General features: G+C 39.0%; 2 protein-coding genes and 1 pseudogene across 2 annotated transcripts; 2 read left to right on the forward strand and 1 right to left on the reverse strand.

Moving 5' to 3' along the window:
• Positions 1-1,262: 1,262 nt before the first annotated feature.
• LOC131354080 (E3 ubiquitin-protein ligase TRIM35-like) lies at positions 1,263-8,473 on the reverse strand (annotated as a pseudogene).
• Positions 8,474-8,493: 20 nt separating this feature from the next.
• LOC131354079 (zinc-binding protein A33-like) lies at positions 8,494-11,928 on the forward strand. Its single transcript, XM_058391351.1, has 6 exons — positions 8,494-9,065; positions 9,315-9,410; positions 9,500-9,730; positions 9,859-9,881; positions 9,968-10,086; positions 10,853-11,928. The coding sequence occupies exons 1-6, from the start codon at positions 8,667-8,669 to the stop codon at positions 11,386-11,388; spliced, it is 1,404 nt and encodes a 467-aa protein (XP_058247334.1). The 5' UTR covers positions 8,494-8,666; the 3' UTR covers positions 11,389-11,928.
• A 1,237-nt stretch (positions 11,929-13,165) lies between these two features.
• Positions 13,166-20,129, forward strand: LOC131354078 (E3 ubiquitin-protein ligase TRIM35-like). The gene is made up of 6 exons (XM_058391350.1): positions 13,166-14,585; positions 17,006-17,101; positions 17,191-17,421; positions 17,543-17,565; positions 17,652-17,770; positions 17,940-20,129. The coding sequence occupies exons 1-6, from the start codon at positions 14,187-14,189 to the stop codon at positions 18,488-18,490; spliced, it is 1,419 nt and encodes a 472-aa protein (XP_058247333.1). The 5' UTR covers positions 13,166-14,186; the 3' UTR covers positions 18,491-20,129.
• Positions 20,130-20,736: the final 607 nt, after the last annotated feature.

Raw genomic sequence — 20,736 nt, forward strand, 5'->3', positions numbered from 1 at the left:
GGGATCTGGAATGAAGGCAAACTGAAATCCCAGAAAAAAAAGAAAACCCAAAAGCATAAATGGTTCTTGAAAAAGCTTACCAACTATTTTGAAGAATCAAAAGGATTTTCTTGAAAAGTCCACATTGAAAATGCATTTGTAAGGATGTCCGCGACCAAATCGATTTCTTCTCCTCTGTCAGCCATTGTGAGTTAAAATATATATATATATAAATATATATATATATATATATATATATATATATATATATATATATATATATATATATATATTATTTAGTTTGTGCAGTTCACTGCCTCTGACTACTCCAATTATCCAATCAAAGGACGGGAAATTGTTGACGTAATTGTATGCAACACATGATGTCAGCCACTAGCTGAAATATGAAATATGATAAAAACTCTTATCATAAATATACACTACTGGAAGCACCACAACCAAGAGAAAAGCTATGAAATGTAGAGAATAGACTACTGGGAATAACTAAATACACATTCATGGAAAAATATATTAAAATGCAAGTTAGTGATTCAGATCACTGCTGTTTAGGCCAGCAGAGAAGGCCTTGCTGGCCCTGATGTTCCGCCACTGCAATAACGTGTGTTATGTGGTTCAATGAGCACCAGAAATCATAAAGTGGAGAAAGACAAGCACAGTGTGAGAGAGAGCTAAGCTTCACAGAGCTGTGTGTGTGTATATATAATAAAATAAAAGTGCCAAAAAGCAATTGGAGTAACAGCCAATAAAGACCCTTTTTGTGTTGTACCATGCCTATCTCCTGCCTCCTCATTTCTCTCTGAACCCAGAAGTGTAATACTGATGCCAGAACTGAGGGAGATTCACCATCATTTAGTCCTCACCACTAGCGCAGCACTTCCAGACCCTGTTCCAAGCCCTGGAGGAAGACTGGTAGGTGCTTCAGAGCCTGGCCCAGCTGGTGAGTACTCCAGCAGCAGCTGACATGTCCCACACAACGCTGTCGAAGTTGGGACAACTTGGACCACTTCTGATAGATACTGACCACTGCAGACCAGGAACACCCCACAACAGCTGCAGTTTTAATTGTACTGCAAAGCAAGTCTTATTATTCAATCAAACAACAGCAAATGCAGCATCTCTTTTTTTAAATCTACACGCACCGCCCACTTTATTAAGAACACCTATACATTCATGCAGTTATCTAATCACCCAATCATGTGGCAGAAGGGCTGTTCTGAGTATAAAAAAATTATATTTAAAAAAGTGTAGACCCATATGCACCATTTTAGATTCAGAAAAAAATTCTTTTGTTTATTTACTTTCAGCTCCAAGTAATTTTTTGCAGTCTACAATTTGTTTAATTATCTAACAGTGACAGTGACAAGTCAACAGTGACTTGGTTGTTATTAATTGTGGCTTATTAAATTATCAGCAATCAGATCTAATAACATCAAATCACATTCTGATATTGATTCAGTAATTGGGGCCTTTACTTATCCACTTTTCTTTTTTGCAATATTTTAACTCTTGCCGAGTGTTAAAAGTTATAAGTAATAATACTCTAATGTGCATAAAGTGTCCTATAACAATAATAATATTGACTCCAAAGTAAAGCAGGCCAAAATATTTCAGTTATATAACAATCATTTAAATGTAGCTGACTGGTGTATATTTATTTAATGATAGTTAAGTCAGACACACACTGAGTTTTTATTTTTTCAGTTTGAAAGTGCCACATTAGCTCATCTTTCAAATGGAAACTCAATACACTTGTACTACTGTCAATCATTCTGGATTCACATGCCACATCTGATGTTTTTCCATCCATCCATCCATCCATCCATTTTCTGTACTGCTTATCCTATACAGTGTCACAGAAAGCCTGGAGCCTATCCTAGGGGACTCTGGGAATGAGTTCAGGGGCCCCTGGATGGGGTTCCAACCCATCGCAGGGCACATGCAGTATTTCCTTTATGAATTACAATGAAATAATATCACCTCTAACTGACCTATTTCACTTTTACAAAGCACTAAAGTGGGAGGATCTTTAGAGGAGATTTTTTACAACCAACAAATAGATATGGCAGTAATTTATCAGTAAACATCATGTGTGTGAAAGTGTGTATATGCGTGTTAGTGAGAGGGTCAGAGAATGACAGCTTTCCTCTGTCCCAGTCCAGCTGCACTCTGATCCTCTGAAGTTTTTGTGACACTAAGAGCAGAGTGTCTGTCTGTGGTGTAGAACATGCTCCATGTGTAGCCTCATAATACCACACATACCATATTCCATTTCTGGAGAATACATCCCCCTTCCTCTGAGCAGATTCTGTCATCACACCCACTAACCAAACTGTGCAATCTCCAACTTCAACATCCCAGCAGTGTGTTCCTGAAGCCCAGGATACATGGTAAATCATCAAATCCCTCAGGATTATTAGGAAGTCTCTGTTTATCACTGAGCCTCACACTGGCCAGATCATTAGATACAATGATTTCAGGATGAGCAGTGTTAGGGTCCAGAGTTACAGGTGCTGAAAAAACAAAACAAAAAAAGAACAAGTATATGTACAAGAAAAGTACAAACACACACAAAATACAGAAAGAAAGAAAGAAAGAAAGAAAGAAAGAAAGAAAGAAAGAAAGAAAGAAAGAAAGAAGGAAGACTCTTACTGTACTGGACAGTGTCCTGCATCTTCTCCCAAATGCTGAACTTCAGGTTGGCCAGATGTTATGCCACATGGATCAGTGCTCCTGAAAGCTCCTCTGGATGCTGCAGTGTACACTGGGCTCTGCAAAACATTCAGGAGTCAGTGTTGCTGTGGCTTTGGATTCAGAAACACAGAGAAGCAGAGAGACAGGAACCACATCACTCACCTTTTCACTGTGGCCTCGTAGTTCTGGAAAACAACAAAGCACATATCAGTGGATATGATACACATTTTAACACCACTGAAATGTGACATTTGTGATGATGGAAAGAAGTTTTACTTTCTCACAGTATAAATACTGACTAAATTATCCTCACTTGTAAGAACAGGACATCTTCAGCTCTAAACTCCTCTTCTATGGCTCTGATTGTGTCTGAAAGAGATGACATGTCTCTGCTCAGCTTCTCAATCTTTTCCTTCATCATCTGACTCTTCTGCTCCTCTTCCTCTCTCAGTGCAGCGATCCTGACTGCCTCTTCATCTCGTAGAAACTGGTGAAGCTTCTCAAACTGCTCCTTAATCTGACGCTCTGTGTGTTTGGCCTGAATCTGCAGTGAAGAGGAAATCACATGAAATAGAACTGATTTTACAATGATGGAGAATATAATTCTATCAAAACCATGTTATTGATTGTAACCTTTATATGTTCTGCAGTCTGATTAGAGTTCAGTTTACAGTCTTTAAAGATCTTCAGTTTCTCCTGTAGGGGCTTCAGTGCAGTTTTGAGCTCCTCCTGGAACAAATCAATACACTGCATGGAGACTCTGCAGGACTGCTTTGAGACAACAGACTGGAATGTACTCTGTGAACCATATAGGGTTCATAGCATCATTAATAGCAACACAGATTATATTAGCTTTTGCCATGACACCATTTTCCCGACTAGAACCATATACTGCCATCCAAACAATAAGCCTTGGATCACCAGTGACCTGAAAGATCTTAAAGAACTTAAAAGGATACAGCGTCAACTGAAGACAAGACTGAGGGAGTGTAAAAACTCATATCGGCAGAAGCTTTAGCAAAACAACATCAAGGACATGTGGATGGGCAGGAAGCAGATCACAGGCCATCTCACACAGGAACAGTCTTCACACCCTCACAGACACCCTCAGCAACATCATATAGGCTTGAAATGAAATAGCCTTTATTTGTCATATATACAGTGAAATTCTTTCTTCACATATCCCATCCATGGACATTGGGATCAGAGTGCAGGGTCAGCCACGATACAGCCCCTCTGGAGCAGAGAGAGTTAAGGGCCTTGCTCAAGGGCCCAACAGTGGCAACTTGGTCGGTGCTGGGGCTTGAACCCCGATCTTCTGGTAAACGACCCAGAGCCTTAACCACTTGAGTCACCACCACCCCTTGCTGAGTATCCCTGACCACAACCCCCCAATTCCTACCTCCACAGGACCGAACACATCCTCTTACTTGACTGTGACACCCAACCAGGTAGAAGAGAAGACAGGTGGAGAGACTTGATCGAAGTAAAGCTGCAGGCCCTGATGGTATTTGTCCCAGGGTTCTTAAGTCGTGCGCTACTCAGCTGTCTGGTATCCTGAAGTACATCTACAACCTGAGTCTGATGCAGAAAAGGGTACCGGCGCTATGGAAAACATCTTGTCTAGTACTTATACCTAAGAAAGCCACCCCATCTGGCCTCAGAGACTACACACCGGTTGCTTTGACTTTACATGTCATGAAGGTGTTGGAGAGAACAGTTTTAGCCCACCTGGTCCCACAAGTGAAACCTGCACTGGACCCACTCCAGTTTGCTTACCAGCCTTATGTGGGTGTGGATGATGCTGTCATCTATCTGCTGCAGCGTGCTCACTCCTACCTGGATGACAGCAGTGGTACTGTGAGGATCATGTTTTTTTATTGTGGTGGGGAGTATTATGGGTGGACAGGAGTCTGAATACCAGAGACTACTGGATAACTGGACTGGTGCACTAGGAATTACCTGCTCCTAAATGTGATGAAGACCAAGGAGATGGTGGTGGATTTTATAAGGACTAAAACTTTGATTGTGAATTGTTGATAACTACAAGTACTTGGGTGTACACTTAAATGACAGACTGGACTGGAGGACCTACACAGGTGCTGTATACAAGAAGGGAATGAACAGACTTTATTTCCTGAGGAAGCTCAGATTCTTCAATGTCTGTAACAAGATTCTGGAGGTCTTCTACCAGTCTGTGGTGGCGAGTGCCATATACTGTGTTGTGGTCAGCATCAGTGCCAGGATGCCAGCAGGATTAACAACTAATTCTAAAGGCTGGATCCATCATTGGACACAAACTGGAGACGTTTGAGTCAGTGAGTAACAGGAAGTCACTGAACAAACTTCTCTCCATCATGGACAATCCGTCTCACCCACTCTACAACACACAGCAAGAGCTCATTCTCCAAAAGACTCATTCAGATTCGTGTCACAGAGAAGATTACAGCAGATCATTCATACCATTCACAATTGTATTATACATATAACACTCTCACACTGCACTATTACTATTATCACTAATACTATTAACATTTTCTTCTAGACTCACAACGTTCTTCATATTTATTATATACTTCCAGTTTGCACATGTGTTCTGTACTGTAATGTAAACTGCTACCTTTAATTTAACTTATTGTATTCTATATTTAACGTTTTATTTCTTCTCAGGCTTATATTTTTGTGATCTTTTAACTGTCTAAGCTGCTGTAACACAAGAATTTCCCTAATGGGATCAATAAAGTCTATCTATCTATCTATCTATCTATCTATCTATCTATCTATCTATCTATCTATCTATCTATCTATCTATCTATCTATCTATCTCTCTCTCTCTCTCTCTCTCTCTCTCTCTCTCTGTATTGCAGGATGTCAACTCTTATTTTACACATCATTAACTGTTAATTGTTCCATCTGTAGGGATTGATATTGTATGTTGAAGTTTCTGATGTGATACATGATCTTACAGATACACTTTGTTTACCTTTCTGTTTGTTACTTCCTTATCAATGGGGCAGAATTTGTGGTCAGTGTGTTTTCTTGAAGTCTGACACACCAAACACACCAGCTGTTGATCATCCAGACAGAAGAGTTTGTGTTTCTCACTGTGCAGACTGCAGACTGTTCCAGACCCTGATGAAGAGCTCTGATTTCTGTCCTGTAAGAAAGTCTCACACAGGTTCTTTAAGGCCAAGTTTGTGTTAAGCTGATCCACAGACAACTTCCTCCTACAAACAGGACATTCTCTGGATCCTTTCATCTTCCAGAACTGCTTCAAACACACTTTACACACACTGTGACTACAGCGCAGTAAAACTGGATTCTTGAAGATTTCACAGCACACAGGACAGGAGAAATCCTCCTCTAAATAGTTAGAAGCCATTTTATTTTACTGCTGCTGCTTTTCCAGTCCAGTCGGTATGCTCACTGTTTCACTTTCATTTTGGTAAACATATGACATTGTAGGTCCAATAAGTAATCACTTCCTTTCATAGAAAGTTTGTTTTTACAGAAGCACTGTACAGTTCATTGTGCAAAGTTTACTGAAATGCTGTGACATTATTTTGACTCACCTTGTTAATTATATCAAAATAATCTGAAAACTGAAAATCTGATTCGGATTTCCAAGAGGAAAAAACTCACAACAATGATATATCTTAAAATGTTGTTATTAAACAAAATTTGAAATGGTTATGTTAAAGTATATATCTAGCCTGTTAACATTTCAAAATAAAATAATGTGAAATTAAGTTCAGATAACTACAGAGCACCCACAGCTTTCAGTTCAGGGCTTCAACAAACAAACCAACCACAGGAGGACATTAAAATCATAAAGGTTGAATTTAAAATCTGAAATAGATGATTTTATTCATAAATTTTCAAATTAAATAAACTGAGACTTTTAAAGCTCATGTCTTTTCTTTACTTGTACTTGTTAGCACTATGCTGTTAATCTTGGGTGAAATGTTTAGCTGGCTGTGTGTGTTATGTGTGAAATTGTGCAGTGGAGAATTTAAGCTCTTAGTTTCCCTTCCCTTTTGCAAACATCTGATTTTATTTTTGTTTAGAGAAACTGGGCGATGTGAAGATACTGGAGCATCTTGATTCCACCAATAAGAACAAGATATGGCAAGACAACATCAAATTTGACAATTGGCCAGAACTGCACAAAACATCTACCAGATTTTTCAAACAAAAGCCAGTATTTTTCTAAACAGAGCTGTGGCTCTGCAGCTCAGCAGAATCTAGTTTCCTCACAGTTGATCAGAATGATGCTGCCCACCCTCTACTGCCCTAGTCTGCACTTGAGATGGAACAGAAGGAAGTACAGCAGGCAGGCAGGCAGGCATTAACTCCCTCCCTCCCTGCCCGCCCCTCCTGATCCCCAGATCTCCATTCCCTCCAAAGACTTTCTCTCAGCCCATCTACTCTGTGCATGAAAAATTTGTAGAACCTGGGGATAGCTATCTCCATGCATTAGTTAGAGACACAATAGCAATAAATCTGGTCGTGCTAATAAAGTGTAGTCTTAGGAGAACAAAAAACAATGCCTTAAATTAACTGCAACTAAAGCAATAAAGCACAGGCAATGAGTCTCATCACAACCTGGAAAATGATGCTTAAAAGCAACAAACAGGGGCAACAGAATTACCAAACACAAAGAAAACAAACCAAAGAAAGTTCAAGGTAGCGCAGGAAAAAGCACTTGGACATTCCAAGTGATGATTAGAAAACAGAGGAGAGGGAAGCACCAGCCAGCCAATGATGCTTAAAACTAACAAAAGGTATATACACTGGAGCACTAGTGAGGGAGCAGCAGTGACAGTCAAAGCAAGAGAAACCAGTAAATAGAGAACCAGAAACTGACAAAACAAAGCAAAACAAGTACTAGAGTCAGGAATTGACTCAGAAACTGGCTCAAGGCTAAGCATGACAAGCATACTGAAGTCTTTAGACACTAAACAAAAACAGGGGCTTAAATCAGGTAGCTAATCACACAACACAAAACAGGTAAGCATAACAATGGATGAAAAAGGGAAATAAAAAACACAACTGAAGGAGAGGTTAAGAAAATGTGCAGGGTCACCCTCTAGTGGTTGGGTGGGAAAATGGATTAGCTGATATTTAAGTACAACAGTGAATTCATTTTGGTTCTCCCTGTGCTGGATTCTGACATGATGTTACTACAGTAAAAGTGCATTAATCTATTCATTTTCTTGTCCCATCTGGAATGATACTATACACTATTTGAAGAAAATATGGTTCTACTTTCCACAGGCCACATAAACATCATTATAAATTATCTGGTAATGTGGAATATGTGGAAGGCTGCTATCTTGTCTGACTGCCGGCATTGAGCCTCTGTGCCACTGAGTTATTTATTCTCTAATTTATGTGATGTGAAATCATACAGCAACAGTACAGTGGTGGGGATAGGACAGTGTTTTGACAATTAGAAAAGAAATAAACAGATGGAATAGGCAACATTCTCATAACCTCAACATGCAGATGATTCTCGATTTGTAATAGCACTGGTGCACCTACAAATGTCATGTGACCAATGCTCTCTCTGTCTCTGTGTCTGAAGACTGATAAAGACAAAAGAAAGGCATTTTAAATAACAGATCAAGATAATACCCCCCCCACACACACACACATTGCATATATATTATGTGACTTATGTCAAAAAGACACTGATCGGATATAGGATTGTGCATAAGGTATAAAAATTGACTATTGCTCCTTTAAGTAAGTGTTGAGTGCTGTTTATGATGTAAAACTCCTCCTATTAAGGAAGTGCTGAGTTTGAGACGATTGCAGTGTTCTGCTCTGGTGAGATTAGTTTTGTTTTCAGTTTCAGCTCTCTGAAAAGAAAAGATTTTTAACTGGATCTACAAGGTCATCTGTTCTAAAATAATTTTTATCAAAGTGAAAGTGAAATTGACGGGAGAGAACGACAGCAGCAGTAAAACAAAATGGCTTCTAACTTTTTAGAGGAGGATTTCTCCTGTCCTGTGTGCTGTGAAATCTTCAAGGATCCTGTTGTTCTGAGCTGCAGTCACAGTGTTTGTAAAGGGTGTTTGCAGCAGTTCTGGGAGGCCAAAGGATCCAGAGAATGTCCTGTTTGTAGGAGGAAGTCATCTATGTCTACGCCTCCTGTAAGTCTGGCCTTAAAGAACCTGTGTGAGACTTTCGTACAGGAGAGACGTCAGAGCTCTTCATCAGGGTCTGAAACAGTCTGCAGTCTGCACAGTGAGAAACTCAAACTCTTCTGTCTGGACGATCAACGGCCGGTGTGTGTGGTGTGTCGGGATTCAAGAAAACACACTAACCACAAATTCTGCCCTATTGAGGAGGCAGCAACAGACTGTAAGGTAAATAAAATGTACATCTGAGGTCATGTTAAGAAATAAGAAAGAAGCTTATATTACTTAACAATAGCTATAGTTTTAGTATTACATTTGTTTTTTGAATATTTTATTCATATAATTACCAAATCTATAATTACCAAATCTGTAATCTGCTATTCCATCATAATCAGATTCTCACCATCTGAATGTCACCTGTATAAACAGGAGCCGATATATAATTTATAAAATGTTCTTTTCCAACTGGTGATTTAGAAGGAGCTCAAAACTGCACTGAAGCCACTACAGGAGCAACTGAAGATCTTTAAAGACTGTAAACTGAACTGGAGTCAGACTGCAGAACATATAAAGGTTACAATCAATAACATGGTTTTGATAGAATTATATTCTCCATCATTGTAAAATCAGTTCTATTTCATGTGATTTCCTCTTCACTGCAGATTCAGGCCCAACAAACAGAGCGTCAGATTAAGGAGCAGTTTGAGAAGCTTCACCAGTTTCTACGAGATGAAGAGGCAGTCAGGATCGCTGCACTGAGAGAGGAAGAGGTGCAGAAGAGTCAGATGATGAAGGAGAAGATTGAGAAGCTGAGCAGTGACATATCATCTCTTTCAGACACAATCAGAGCCATAGAAGAGGAGATGAGAGCCGAAGATGTCCTGTTCTTACAAGTGAGGATCATTTAGTCAGTATTTATACTGTGAGAAAGTAAAACTTCTTTCCATCATCACAAATGTCACATTTCAGTGGTGTAAAAATGTCCATCATAACCACTGATATGTGCTTTGTTGTTTTCCAGAACTACAAGGCCACAGTGAAAAGGTGAGTGATGTGGTTCCTGTCTCTCTGCTTCTCTGTGTTTCTGAATCCAAAGCCACAGCAACACTGACTCCTGAATGTTTTTGCAGAGCCCAGTGCACACTGCAGCATCCAGAGGAGCTTTCAGGAGCACTGATCCACGTGGCACAACATCTGGCCAACCTGAAGTTCAGAGTCTGGGAGAAGATGCAGGACACTGTCCAGTACAGTAAGAGTCTTTCTTTCTTTCTTTCTTTCTTTCTTTCTTTCTTTCTTTCTTTCTTTCTTTCTTTCTTTGAGCATGTGGGTATTGAAAATTTATATTTTCTGCTTTTGTTAATAATACTTAACTGGTCTTTAGTATGACTTGTTTCATTTGTATAATGTTTTCTTTTCCTTCTTCTTCTTCTTCTTCTTCTTCTTCTTCTTCTTATTATTATTATTATTATTATCATTATTATTATATACATATGTGTTCACTTTTCTTTTTTACTTGATGTATTGTAACAGAATTTTTTTTTTGAAAGTCTTCTTTGGTCATCAGGTTGTTAAGTACTGAAAGAGCAGGCTGAGGGCCTAAGGGAAAAAATAAAGCACTGAAATGGTTTACAAAAGTTATAGAGTTAAAACTTTAATAAAGTTTACATTAAAAATTTAAACTTAAATGGCACATGGTATGTTGTTAAGTTGTAGATGTTTATTAATTAATTTTGTAAATACATTTCTTTGGTTATGGCAAAAGTTCCACCCAAGCGTAATGTTAAATTTAGCTCAGTGCGATCAGAACGAAATGGAAAAAGGGAAGCAAATGAAATGGAAAGGAACGTATAGTGACAATGGGTTTTCTATTCTAGCTTATTATCTGTGTGTGTGTGTGTGTGTCTGTGTGTGTCCAGTACAGTAAGAGTCTTTCTTTCTTTCTTTCTTTCTTTCTTTCTGTATTTTTGTGTGTATTTGTACTTTTCTTGTACTTGTTCTTTTTTTTTTTTTCTCAGCACCTGTAACTCTGGACCCCAACACTGTTCATCCTAAACTCATTGTATTTGATGATCTGACCAGTGTGAGACGCAGTGATGAGGAACAGAAACTTCCCTATAATCCAGAGAGATTTGATAAATGTTTGTGTGTCCTGGGCTCTGAGGGCTTTAACTCAGGGACACACTGCTGGGATGTTGAAGTTGGAGACTGTACAGTCTGGTATGTGGGTGTGATGACAGAATCTGCTCAGAGGATGGAGAATGTATTCTCCAGAAGTGGAATCTGGTGTGTGGGGTTTTATGGTGGTGAATACGGAGCACGTTCTACACCACAACCATTTACTCTCCTCTCATTAGAACAGAAACTCCAGAGGATCAGAGTAAAACTGGACTGTGACAGAGGAAAGCTGTCATTCTCTAACCCTCTGACTAACACACACATACACACTTTCACACACACATTTACTGACAAATTACTGCCATATCTAAGTGTTATTGGTTCTCTAAAGATTCTGCCACTTCAGTGCTCTGTAAGAGTGAATCAGATCAGTTAGAGCAGATTTTTACAGAAGCACTGAACAGTTCATTGGGAAAAGTTTACTGAAGTGCTGTGACGTTATTTTCGACTGACCTTGTAAATTAAGCCAAACTAACTGAAAATATTGATAGAATATCTTTTTCTATTCAATGATAACTCAGTAAAGATACATCAAATTTGAAAACATCGGAATTGAAATTCCAAGTTAACAAAGTTCAACTACATAGTGCTTTCCCCCACAGCTTTCAGTTCAGGGCAGAAGTAAATTAAAGAGGAAAGTAAAAACTTTTCCTGTGATGATCCGGTCATGCTCTGACATAATAAACACTTTTTTCAATTTCTCCTCAAATGTCCGAAGTTGGAAATGGTGTTATTAGAATTTACAAGTCACCGCAAACGCAGCACCATTCTTACTTTTTTCTAGAGTTGTTTACTATGGTAGTATCCCAGTTATTTGAGGATTTTAAGCTTGAAAGTTCACAGCAGTGATCACTGGTGTACTAACCATGGACCATACACATATACATATACTCAATCATATATATATATATATATATATATATATATATATATATATATATATATATATATATATATATATATATATATATATATATATATATATATACAGTGAGGGAAAAAATTATTTGATCCCCTGCTGATTTTGTACATTTGCCCGCTGACAGAAATGATCAGTCTGTAATTTTAATGGTAGGTTTATCTGAACAGTGAGAACAAAAAAATCCAGAAATACACATTTCAAAAAAGTTATACATTGATTTGCATTTTATTGAGTGAAATAAGTATTTGACCCCTTTGCAAAACATGACTTAATACTTGGTGGCAAACCCTTGTTGGCAATCACAGACGTCAGACATTTCTTGTAGTTGGCCACCAGGTTTGCACACATTTAACATCTCAAGGAATTTGGGCCCACTCCTCTTTGCAGATCCTCTCCAAGTCATTAAGGTGTTGTGACTGATCCTTCAGCTCCCTCCACAGATTTTCTATAGGATTAAGGTCCCATTAAGGTGTGGGCGCTACTGGATTTCAGTCTTTCACAACGTAGTGTGTTACCAGTTGTTTTCTTGGTGACTATGGTCCCAGCTGCCTTGAGATCATTGACAAAATCCTCCAGTGTAATTCTGGGCTGATTCCTCGCCGTTCTAATGATCATTGAAACTCCATGAGGTGAGATCTTGCATGGAGCCCCAGACTGAGGAAGATTGACAGTCCTTTTGTGGACTTCCAATTGGGAATAATTGCACCAACTGTTGTCACCTTCTCACCAAGCTGCTTGGCGATGGTCTTGTAGCTCATTCCAGCCTTGTGTAGGTCTACAATCTTGTCCCTGACATCCATGGACAGCTTGTTGGTCTTGGCCATGATGGAGAGTTTGGAATCTGATTGATTGCTTCCTTCTGTGGACGGTGTCTTTCATACAGGTAACGAGCTGAGATTAAGAGCACTCCCCGAGAGTGCTCCTACTGTAATCTCAGCTCCTTACCTGTATAAAAGACACCTGGGAGCCAGAAATCTTTCTGATTGATAGGGGATCAAATACTTATTTCACTCATTAAATTGCAAATCAATGTAAAACCTTTCTGAAATGTGTTTTTCTGGATTTTTTTGTTGTTATTCTGCCTCTCACTGTTCAAATACACCTACCATTAAAATTACAGACTGATCATTTCTTTGTCAGCGGGCAAACGTACAAAATCAGCAGGGGATCAAATAATTTATATATATATATATATATATATATATATATATATATATATATATATATATATATATATATATATAAATCCTCAAATATGTATGTGTGTGTGTGTGTGTCTGTGTCAGTACTGGACTATGGTCATGTAATATATAAAAAACATATGTAAAATGTAGTATATGCATGCATCTTCTCAGAGCTTACATGATTTGGACACTGATGTTTAACAATGTTTAAAGCCCTCACTCATCATTGTGTGTTGTATGTTGTGTTGGATAGTCTGCCTTTTCCATCCACAGACTAAAACAATATCATATCCTCATTTATAAATCAATCCTGTGTCTCCTTCCTTCACATCCTTAGACCTACATTAGTAGAAAACATTAGAAAGCATGCAGGTAGCTACAATCTTCTGTCTCATTAATTTTTTTTTTGTTCTATTGATGTGCACACCACCACCACTGGACAAATAAATCTACCACTGCATGAAGTAATGAACACGACATCAAAATGCAAACTTTCAGCTTTATGTTGAGGGTATTTACAGGATCAGGTGTGCAGTGTAGGTATGTTACTAGACCACTTGTATGTTAATAAAGCACAACAGGAATTGTGTGGAGAGACTTTTTCTTGGTGTACTGGCTGCAACTCAAGATGTTTTTTTTCTTCTCAAATTCTCCTGGAGGTATTCAAACCTTTTCCACATGAGCTCCACTTCTCAGATCTTTCTTCTCCTCAATCTCAAACCTCACAACACAGGCCAAAAATCCCTTGGTCCTCCACAGTCTTAATACATCATAATGGTCAACAGTATTTATTAAGAAATAGAACAATATATTTTAGATAGAATCCTGAATCGTTTGTGACTGTCACTAGAGAGCAAAACAAACAAACAGTGTTTTAAATCACTGCCATTCTAATCATCAGGAAGAACCTAATAACTAAATACATTCAATTTTTTTGTACATCACAGTGGCCTTCTCACTGCCCTCACAGACAGTTCTCTATCACACCACCAGAGGGCATCCACTCTGAATTTTGAACTCTTCTTTGGTGGTTAAGGGAGAGAACAACAGCAGCAGCAGTAAAACAAAATGGCTTCTAGGTTTTCAGAGGAGGATTTCTCCTGTCCTGTGTGCTGTGAAATCTTCAAGGATCCTGTTGTTCTACACTGCAGTCACAGTGTGTGTAAAGTGTGTTTGCATCAGTTCTGGAAGACCAAAGGATCCAGAGAATGTCCTATATGTAGGAGGAAGTCATCTATGGAATCTCCACCTATAAGTCTGGTCTTAAAGAACCTGTGTGAGACTTTCTTACAGGAGAGAAATCAGAGCTCTTCATCAGGGTCTGAAACAGTCTGCAGTCTGCACAGTGAGAAACTCAAACTCTTCTGTCTGGACGATCAACAGCCGGTGTGTGTGGTGTGTCGGGATTCAAGAAAACACACTGACCACAAATTCTGCCCCATTGATGAGGCAGCAACAGACTGTAAGGTAAATAAAATTGACCTGTGATGTCATGTGTCATAATAAAAAAACATGAAAATGGAGTTGATTTTATATATTAATTAGACTAAATAATAATAATAAAAAAGGATAAAATTAAACTTCATTAATCCCAAGTGGGAAATTGCAATGTTACAGCAGCAGACAATATCGCAAATTTCACAGTTCAAATGTACAAAAATAACAGTGTGCAGAACTGCCATTGTCAAGAAGCATTTATTGTTATTTCAACCACATATCGCTGATACAGGACAGGGTGCAATGAGACAGCATTTCTCCAGGATCATGGTGCTACATAAAACAACATAACAGAGAGCTACAAAATAACACAACTGCATAGAGCAAGGGACAGAAAGTTTGTCCTAGCTACATAAAGTGCAACCTGGTACAGACAATACAAAACAACACAAAACAGTACAGGACACAGCACCAAAAATGTGCAAACTAGAGGAACTGTATGCTAGTAAACATGTATGCTAGTAAACAAATATGTCTAGCAGCAGTAGGTGACGGTTTGAAATGTGCAAAAATAGCAACAGCAGCAATTAAATAGTGTGCAAATACAAGCATGTAAACATTTTTTTATGTGGGTGGAGTTTGAGATGTATGTGTTTGAGTCTCAGGTTCGGAATAGGTCAGTTCACACAGTTGAGTGAATGAGTGAGTGTGTGTGTGTTTCTGTGTGTGTTTCTGTGTGTTTGATACTGTTCAGTTCTGGATGTTGAGGTGCCTGATGGCTTGAGGGAAGAAATTGTTACAATTGGAACCTCTTTTCAGACTGCAGGAGGGGTGTATGGGCTCATCCACAATGCTGTAGGACATTTACACCACACAGCGTGTGGTGTAAATGTCCGTTATAGAGAGGAGAGAGACTCCAATGATCTTCTAAGCTGTCCTCACTATCCGCTGAAAGGTCTTGCAATCCGAGACGGTGCAATTCCTGAAACCGGGCAGTGATGTAGCTGCTCAGGATGCTCTCAGTGGTCCCTCTGTAGAACATGGTCAGGGTGGGAGGAGGGCGATGGGCTTTCCTCAGCCTCCATAGAAAGTAGAGATGCTGCTGGGCTTTCTTGCTGATGGAGCTTGTGTTGACTGACCAGGAGAAGTTCTCTGCCAGATGAACACCAAGGAATTTGGTGCTCTTGATGATCTCTGGAGGGTAAGGGCCAGATGGAGGGTTGTGGTGATGGCATCTTCCATGGATCAGTTTGAATGATACACAGACGGGTCCAGTGAGGGTGGTAGATGGGTCTTGATGTGCCTCATGGCGAGCCTCTTGAAGCATTTGATCATGATGGGTGTGAGTGCGACAGGACTATAGTCTTTGAGGCAGGGAACTGTAGACTTCTTCGGCGTGGGGATGATGGTCATTTTCTTGAGGCATGCAGGAACAATGGCGCTGCTCAGGGAAAGTGCAGAACAGCTAGTGGATTTCCCTGAGCAGCGCCATTGTTCCTGCATTCTGCCAGGAATGCTGTCTGGTCCAGCAAACCTCTGTGGGTTAACTCTGCATAGAGTTCTCCTCACATCAGCCGTAGATAGGCAGAGCACCTGATCGATGGAAGAAGGGATGGTCTTCCTTGCCACTGTGTTGTTCTGCACCTCAAACCGAGCATAGAAGTTGTTCAGTGCATCTGGGAGGGAGGCGTCACTGTCACTGGTTGTCTTGTAGTTCGTGATTGTACTTTGTACTTATCAAAATTCCTAAAGTATGATGTGTATCCTCCAAGAAGCAGTGCAGAAAAATCCGGTGGAGAGGTTAGTTGTGGAGTTGTACAGTCTGATGGCTGCAGGGAAATTGCCCTGTGAACTCCTTTCTGCAGTAATATAGGAGTAACCTCCTGCTCAGTGTGCTCATCTCTATTATGTCTAGCCTAGAACCTATGACCGATCTAGCTCTCTTAATGATGTTCTTATGGTGTGGTTTGTAGTGAAGCTACTCCCACAGCACACAGCAAATTCACAGAACAGATTCAAAGATTGTTCATAGCAGTTGACCTCACACACCAAAGGACCTCAGCCTCCTTAGAAATCAGAGTTGTCCTTTTTTGTACAGGCTGGCCATGTTCATGTCCCACCCCAGCTTGTGATTCACACGAACACCAGTGTACTTGTGTGGTGCTTATAATAAATAATGAATAATAACAATTACGTTGACAATTAACAGTTATTTTGAAATCAATTTAAACTCAATCCTGTGAGTCTGCCATCGAATCTGCCATCGATGGTGAATTTCACCATCTGGAGTGTCACCTTTTTTAAACACTCATTGAAACCTTTAAAAAAAAAAGAATACAACTAGTACTGAAACTCAAACATTCTACAGTTGATTCCCTTTAATGACAGTGATATGAGTTAACGATGTGAAAAATAAGAGCTGAAACATGCAGTGTGTTGATTTGTTTCAGGAGGAGCTCAAAACTGCACTGAAGCCCCTACAGGAGAAACTGAAGATCTTTAAAGACTGTAAACTGAACTCTAATCAGACTGCAGAACATATAAAGGTTACAATCAATAACATGGTTTTGATAGAATTATATTCTCCATCATTGTAAAATCAGTTACATTTCATGTGATTTCCCCTTCACTGCAGATTCAGGCCCAACAAACAGAGCGTCAGATTAAGGAGCAGTTTGAGAAGCTTCACCAGTTTCTACGAGATGAAGAGGCAGTCAGGATCGCTGCACTGAGAGAGGAAGAGGAGCAGAAGAGTCAGATGATGAAGGAGAAGATTGAGAAGCTGAGTAGAGACATATCATCCCTTTCAGACACAATCAGAGCCATAGAAGAGGAGATGAGAGCTGAGGACGTCCTGTTCTTACAAGTGAGGATCATTTAGTCAGTATTTATACTGTGAGAAATTATTTCCATCATCACAAACGTCACATTTCAGTGATGTAAAAATGTCCATCATATCCACTGATATGTGCTTTGTTGTTTTCCAGAACTACAAGGCCACAGTGAAAAGGTGAGTGGTGTGGTTCCTGTCTCTCTGCTTCTCTGTGTTTCTGAATCCAAAGCCACAGCAACACTGACTCCTGAATGTTTTTGCAGAGCCCAGTGTACACTGCAGCATCCAGAGGAGCTTTCAGGAGCACTGATCCACGTGGCACAACATCTGGCCAACCTGAAGTTCAGAGTCTGGGAGAAGATGCAGGACACTGTCCAGTACAGTAAGAGCCTTCCTTCCTTCCTTCCTTCCTTCCTTCCTTCCTTCCTTTCTTTCTTTCTTTCTTTCTTTCTTTCTTTCTTTCTGTCTGTCTGTCTGTCTGTCTGTCTGTCTGTCTGTCTGTCTGTCTTTCGTTTAATAATGTATTGCATTATACTTATATGTTTGCCCAGCACCTGTAATTCTGGATCTGAACACTGCACATCCTGGACTCATTGTGTCTGATGATCTGACCAGTGTGATACACAACTCATATTTTGGAGAAATGAAGCTTCCTTATAATCCAGAGAGATTTGATGAAAAAAAATGTATCCTGGGCTCTGAGGGCTTTAACTCAGGGACAAACTGCTGGGATGTTGAAGTTGGAGACTGTACACACTGGTATGTGGGTGTGATGACAGAATCTGCTCAAAGGAAGGGGGATGTATTTTCTAGAGGTGGTATTTGGTATGTGACTCATTATGATGGTGTATATAAAGCAGGTTACACACCTAAAATATATGGTTTCCTCTCACTAGAACAGAAACTCAAGAGGATCAGAGTGAAACTGGACTGGGACAGAGGAAAGGTGTCATTCTCTGACCCTCTCACTAACACACACATACACACTTTCACACACACATTTACCAACAAATTACTGCCATTCCTATTTATTATTGACCCATATTCTCCTCTAAAGATCCTGCCACTTCAGTGGTCTGTAGGAATGAATCAGATCAGTTAGAGTTGGTATTATTTTAACTTATTTATTAATGAAATTATGCTGATTATGTTTTATATTTTTTATCAATTTTTTTTAACACAAATTGTGAATGTATCAGTGTTGCTATATTAAAAGAGAGAATATAATCAAAATATTATTATTATAATGCGTTGGTCATTACTTGCCAAAAATACTCAGACACTCAATAGTGGCTGCATTAAATATACTTTTACAGTCTTTTCATAGTTAGTTTGCCATCATTTGTTTTTAGAACTTCCTGACAACTTGACATGGAATCAACCAGTTTATGAAACAATTGTAGTACAGGTTTTATCTCAACTCTCAAATAAAACTTTCAGTTCATCCACACTACATCAACAACAACCAGCTAATTTCTTTTCCAGTGCATCCAACATATGCACTATAGTGTTTAGGTCAGTGCTCTGAGAAGTATACTTTCAAATGATAGCTTCATATTTTGAATAATTATCCTGGTAAAAATCCACTTCTCTCATTTGAATAATTCCTTTAAAGCTTACATCCAAAATTCAATTCAATTCAATTTACTTGTAGAGTGCATTTTACAATGGACATTGTCTTAAAGCAGCTTTACAAAAGTAGAGAAACAGAGAAAGGAGAAAAAAAATTAGTAAATTAAATTATTAAACTATTTTATCCCTATTTTATCCGTAATGATAAAGCCTGTGGCAATAGTGGCAAGAAAGGAACCCATCCTCATTTGGGTGGCACTGGACAGTAAATAATGTAACTGTAACTAAATAATGTCCTTTCTACAACGGCAGTCAAGGGTCCATGAGGAACTATTAGGGCAGTGTAGTTTCTGAGTTTATTATAGACACTAATTCTTTGCTGTCAGAAGCTGACAGATGTAATTGCAGATCTGTGATGGTGTGAAAGTCCCCAAGTGGCTCTGTCCACGGCTGTCTCCTGGTCAAAATGCCCCAGTACACTTCATGCCATCGGTGAACACACACCCACCAACACCACTGTAGGAAAAACAGCCCTGGCCACCACTTTGCTTTACAATACACTCAATAATGCTTATAAAAATGCTTTAACTTCATACTTCATAGTCATTTTTGCAATACTTTTTACCCAGCTGTATCCATTAAAGATAATATATAGTGAATGTAATATGTAGTCAATTACCTTCAATTTCAAACAGGCTTCTACAAGGTAACTACATGGTGTAGTTCAAGACTTTTTTTCCTTAATTATGTCCAGTATATCTATTATCTTTATAGTTTCAAGTTAAACAATACATTTTGGGTGGAAATGTTTTGCCTTTCTTTAAAATAAATGGCATTTGGTTTGGTTGTTTTCTAATGGAATGAAATTCATAGATTTGTGTGGGTTTAAATGTCCAGATACTTTTTTTTCGTAGTCATTATATGTCTCAAGGAAGGTTTTATTTGTGTATATGGTATGAAGAATTTACATTTCATTTAGGTTTGTATGTCTTCATTTATATTTTATTACATTATAACATTTTTCTAATGTATGCCTGCAATTTATCTTGCTCATGTTACACCTCCACTGCCCACAGTCTCCACCTGACCACCTTTTATGTAAGAACGCAATGCCATCAGTCTAAAATATGAGGTATTTAGTCTCATAATAAATTGTATATCCTCTTGAATTTGGTGTTTTTTGATTTTCTGAGCATGAACTCATGGAAATATTTGCACCAATTAAAAAAAAATCCAAAGCAAAGTTTTTATCTACCAGATTATTTATTTAATTTGCCCAGTGGTACATTTTTACACAACTGTATTTGGCATGGCTGTAGTTTTGACATGTTAATAAGACATGCAAGTGTTGTGATTTAAAATATCAGCCTTAACAATGCCTATGACCACACATACACTATATTTCCAAAAGTGAAATTGAATTCAGGGGTTGGGCTCGGCCTGTTAGTTCCAATGTGAAAGGAACTCTTAATGCTTCAGCATACCAAGACATTTTGGACAATTTCATGCTCCCAACTTTGTGGGAACAGTTTGGGGATGACCCCTTCTTGTTCCAACATGACTTCACTCCAGTGCACAAAGCAAGGTCCATAAAGACATGACCTCAACCCCATAGAACACCTTTGGGATGAATTAGAGTGGAGACTGCAAGCCAGGCCAAAACTAAGGGGCTGAGCCCAACCCCTGAAAAACAATACCTGAACTGAATGATTTGGAAGGGTGTTCCAAAACTTTTTTCAATATAGTGTACATGCCTGTACTCACCGTTAAAAACAT

This window comes from Hemibagrus wyckioides, linkage group LG06 (genome assembly GCF_019097595.1).
Source record: "Hemibagrus wyckioides isolate EC202008001 linkage group LG06, SWU_Hwy_1.0, whole genome shotgun sequence".
In the NCBI taxonomy this organism is placed as follows: domain Eukaryota; kingdom Metazoa; phylum Chordata; class Actinopteri; order Siluriformes; family Bagridae; genus Hemibagrus; species Hemibagrus wyckioides.

Excerpts from the sequence above, each read along its gene's own strand:
- LOC131354078 (XM_058391350.1), top strand. The coding sequence starts at position 14,187 with ATGGCTTCTAGGTTTTCAGAGGAGGATTTCTCCTGTCCTGTGTGCTGT. Across the intron at positions 17,422-17,542 it reads AGGACGTCCTGTTCTTACAA|AACTACAAGGCCACAGTGAA; the intron begins GTGAGGATCATT and ends GTTGTTTTCCAG. Across the intron at positions 17,771-17,939 it reads GCAGGACACTGTCCAGTACA|CACCTGTAATTCTGGATCTG; the intron begins GTAAGAGCCTTC and ends ATGTTTGCCCAG.
- LOC131354079 (XM_058391351.1), top strand. The coding sequence starts at position 8,667 with ATGGCTTCTAACTTTTTAGAGGAGGATTTCTCCTGTCCTGTGTGCTGT. Across the intron at positions 9,066-9,314 it reads AGGCAGCAACAGACTGTAAG|AAGGAGCTCAAAACTGCACT; the intron begins GTAAATAAAATG and ends CTGGTGATTTAG. Across the intron at positions 9,882-9,967 it reads TACAAGGCCACAGTGAAAAG|AGCCCAGTGCACACTGCAGC; the intron begins GTGAGTGATGTG and ends ATGTTTTTGCAG.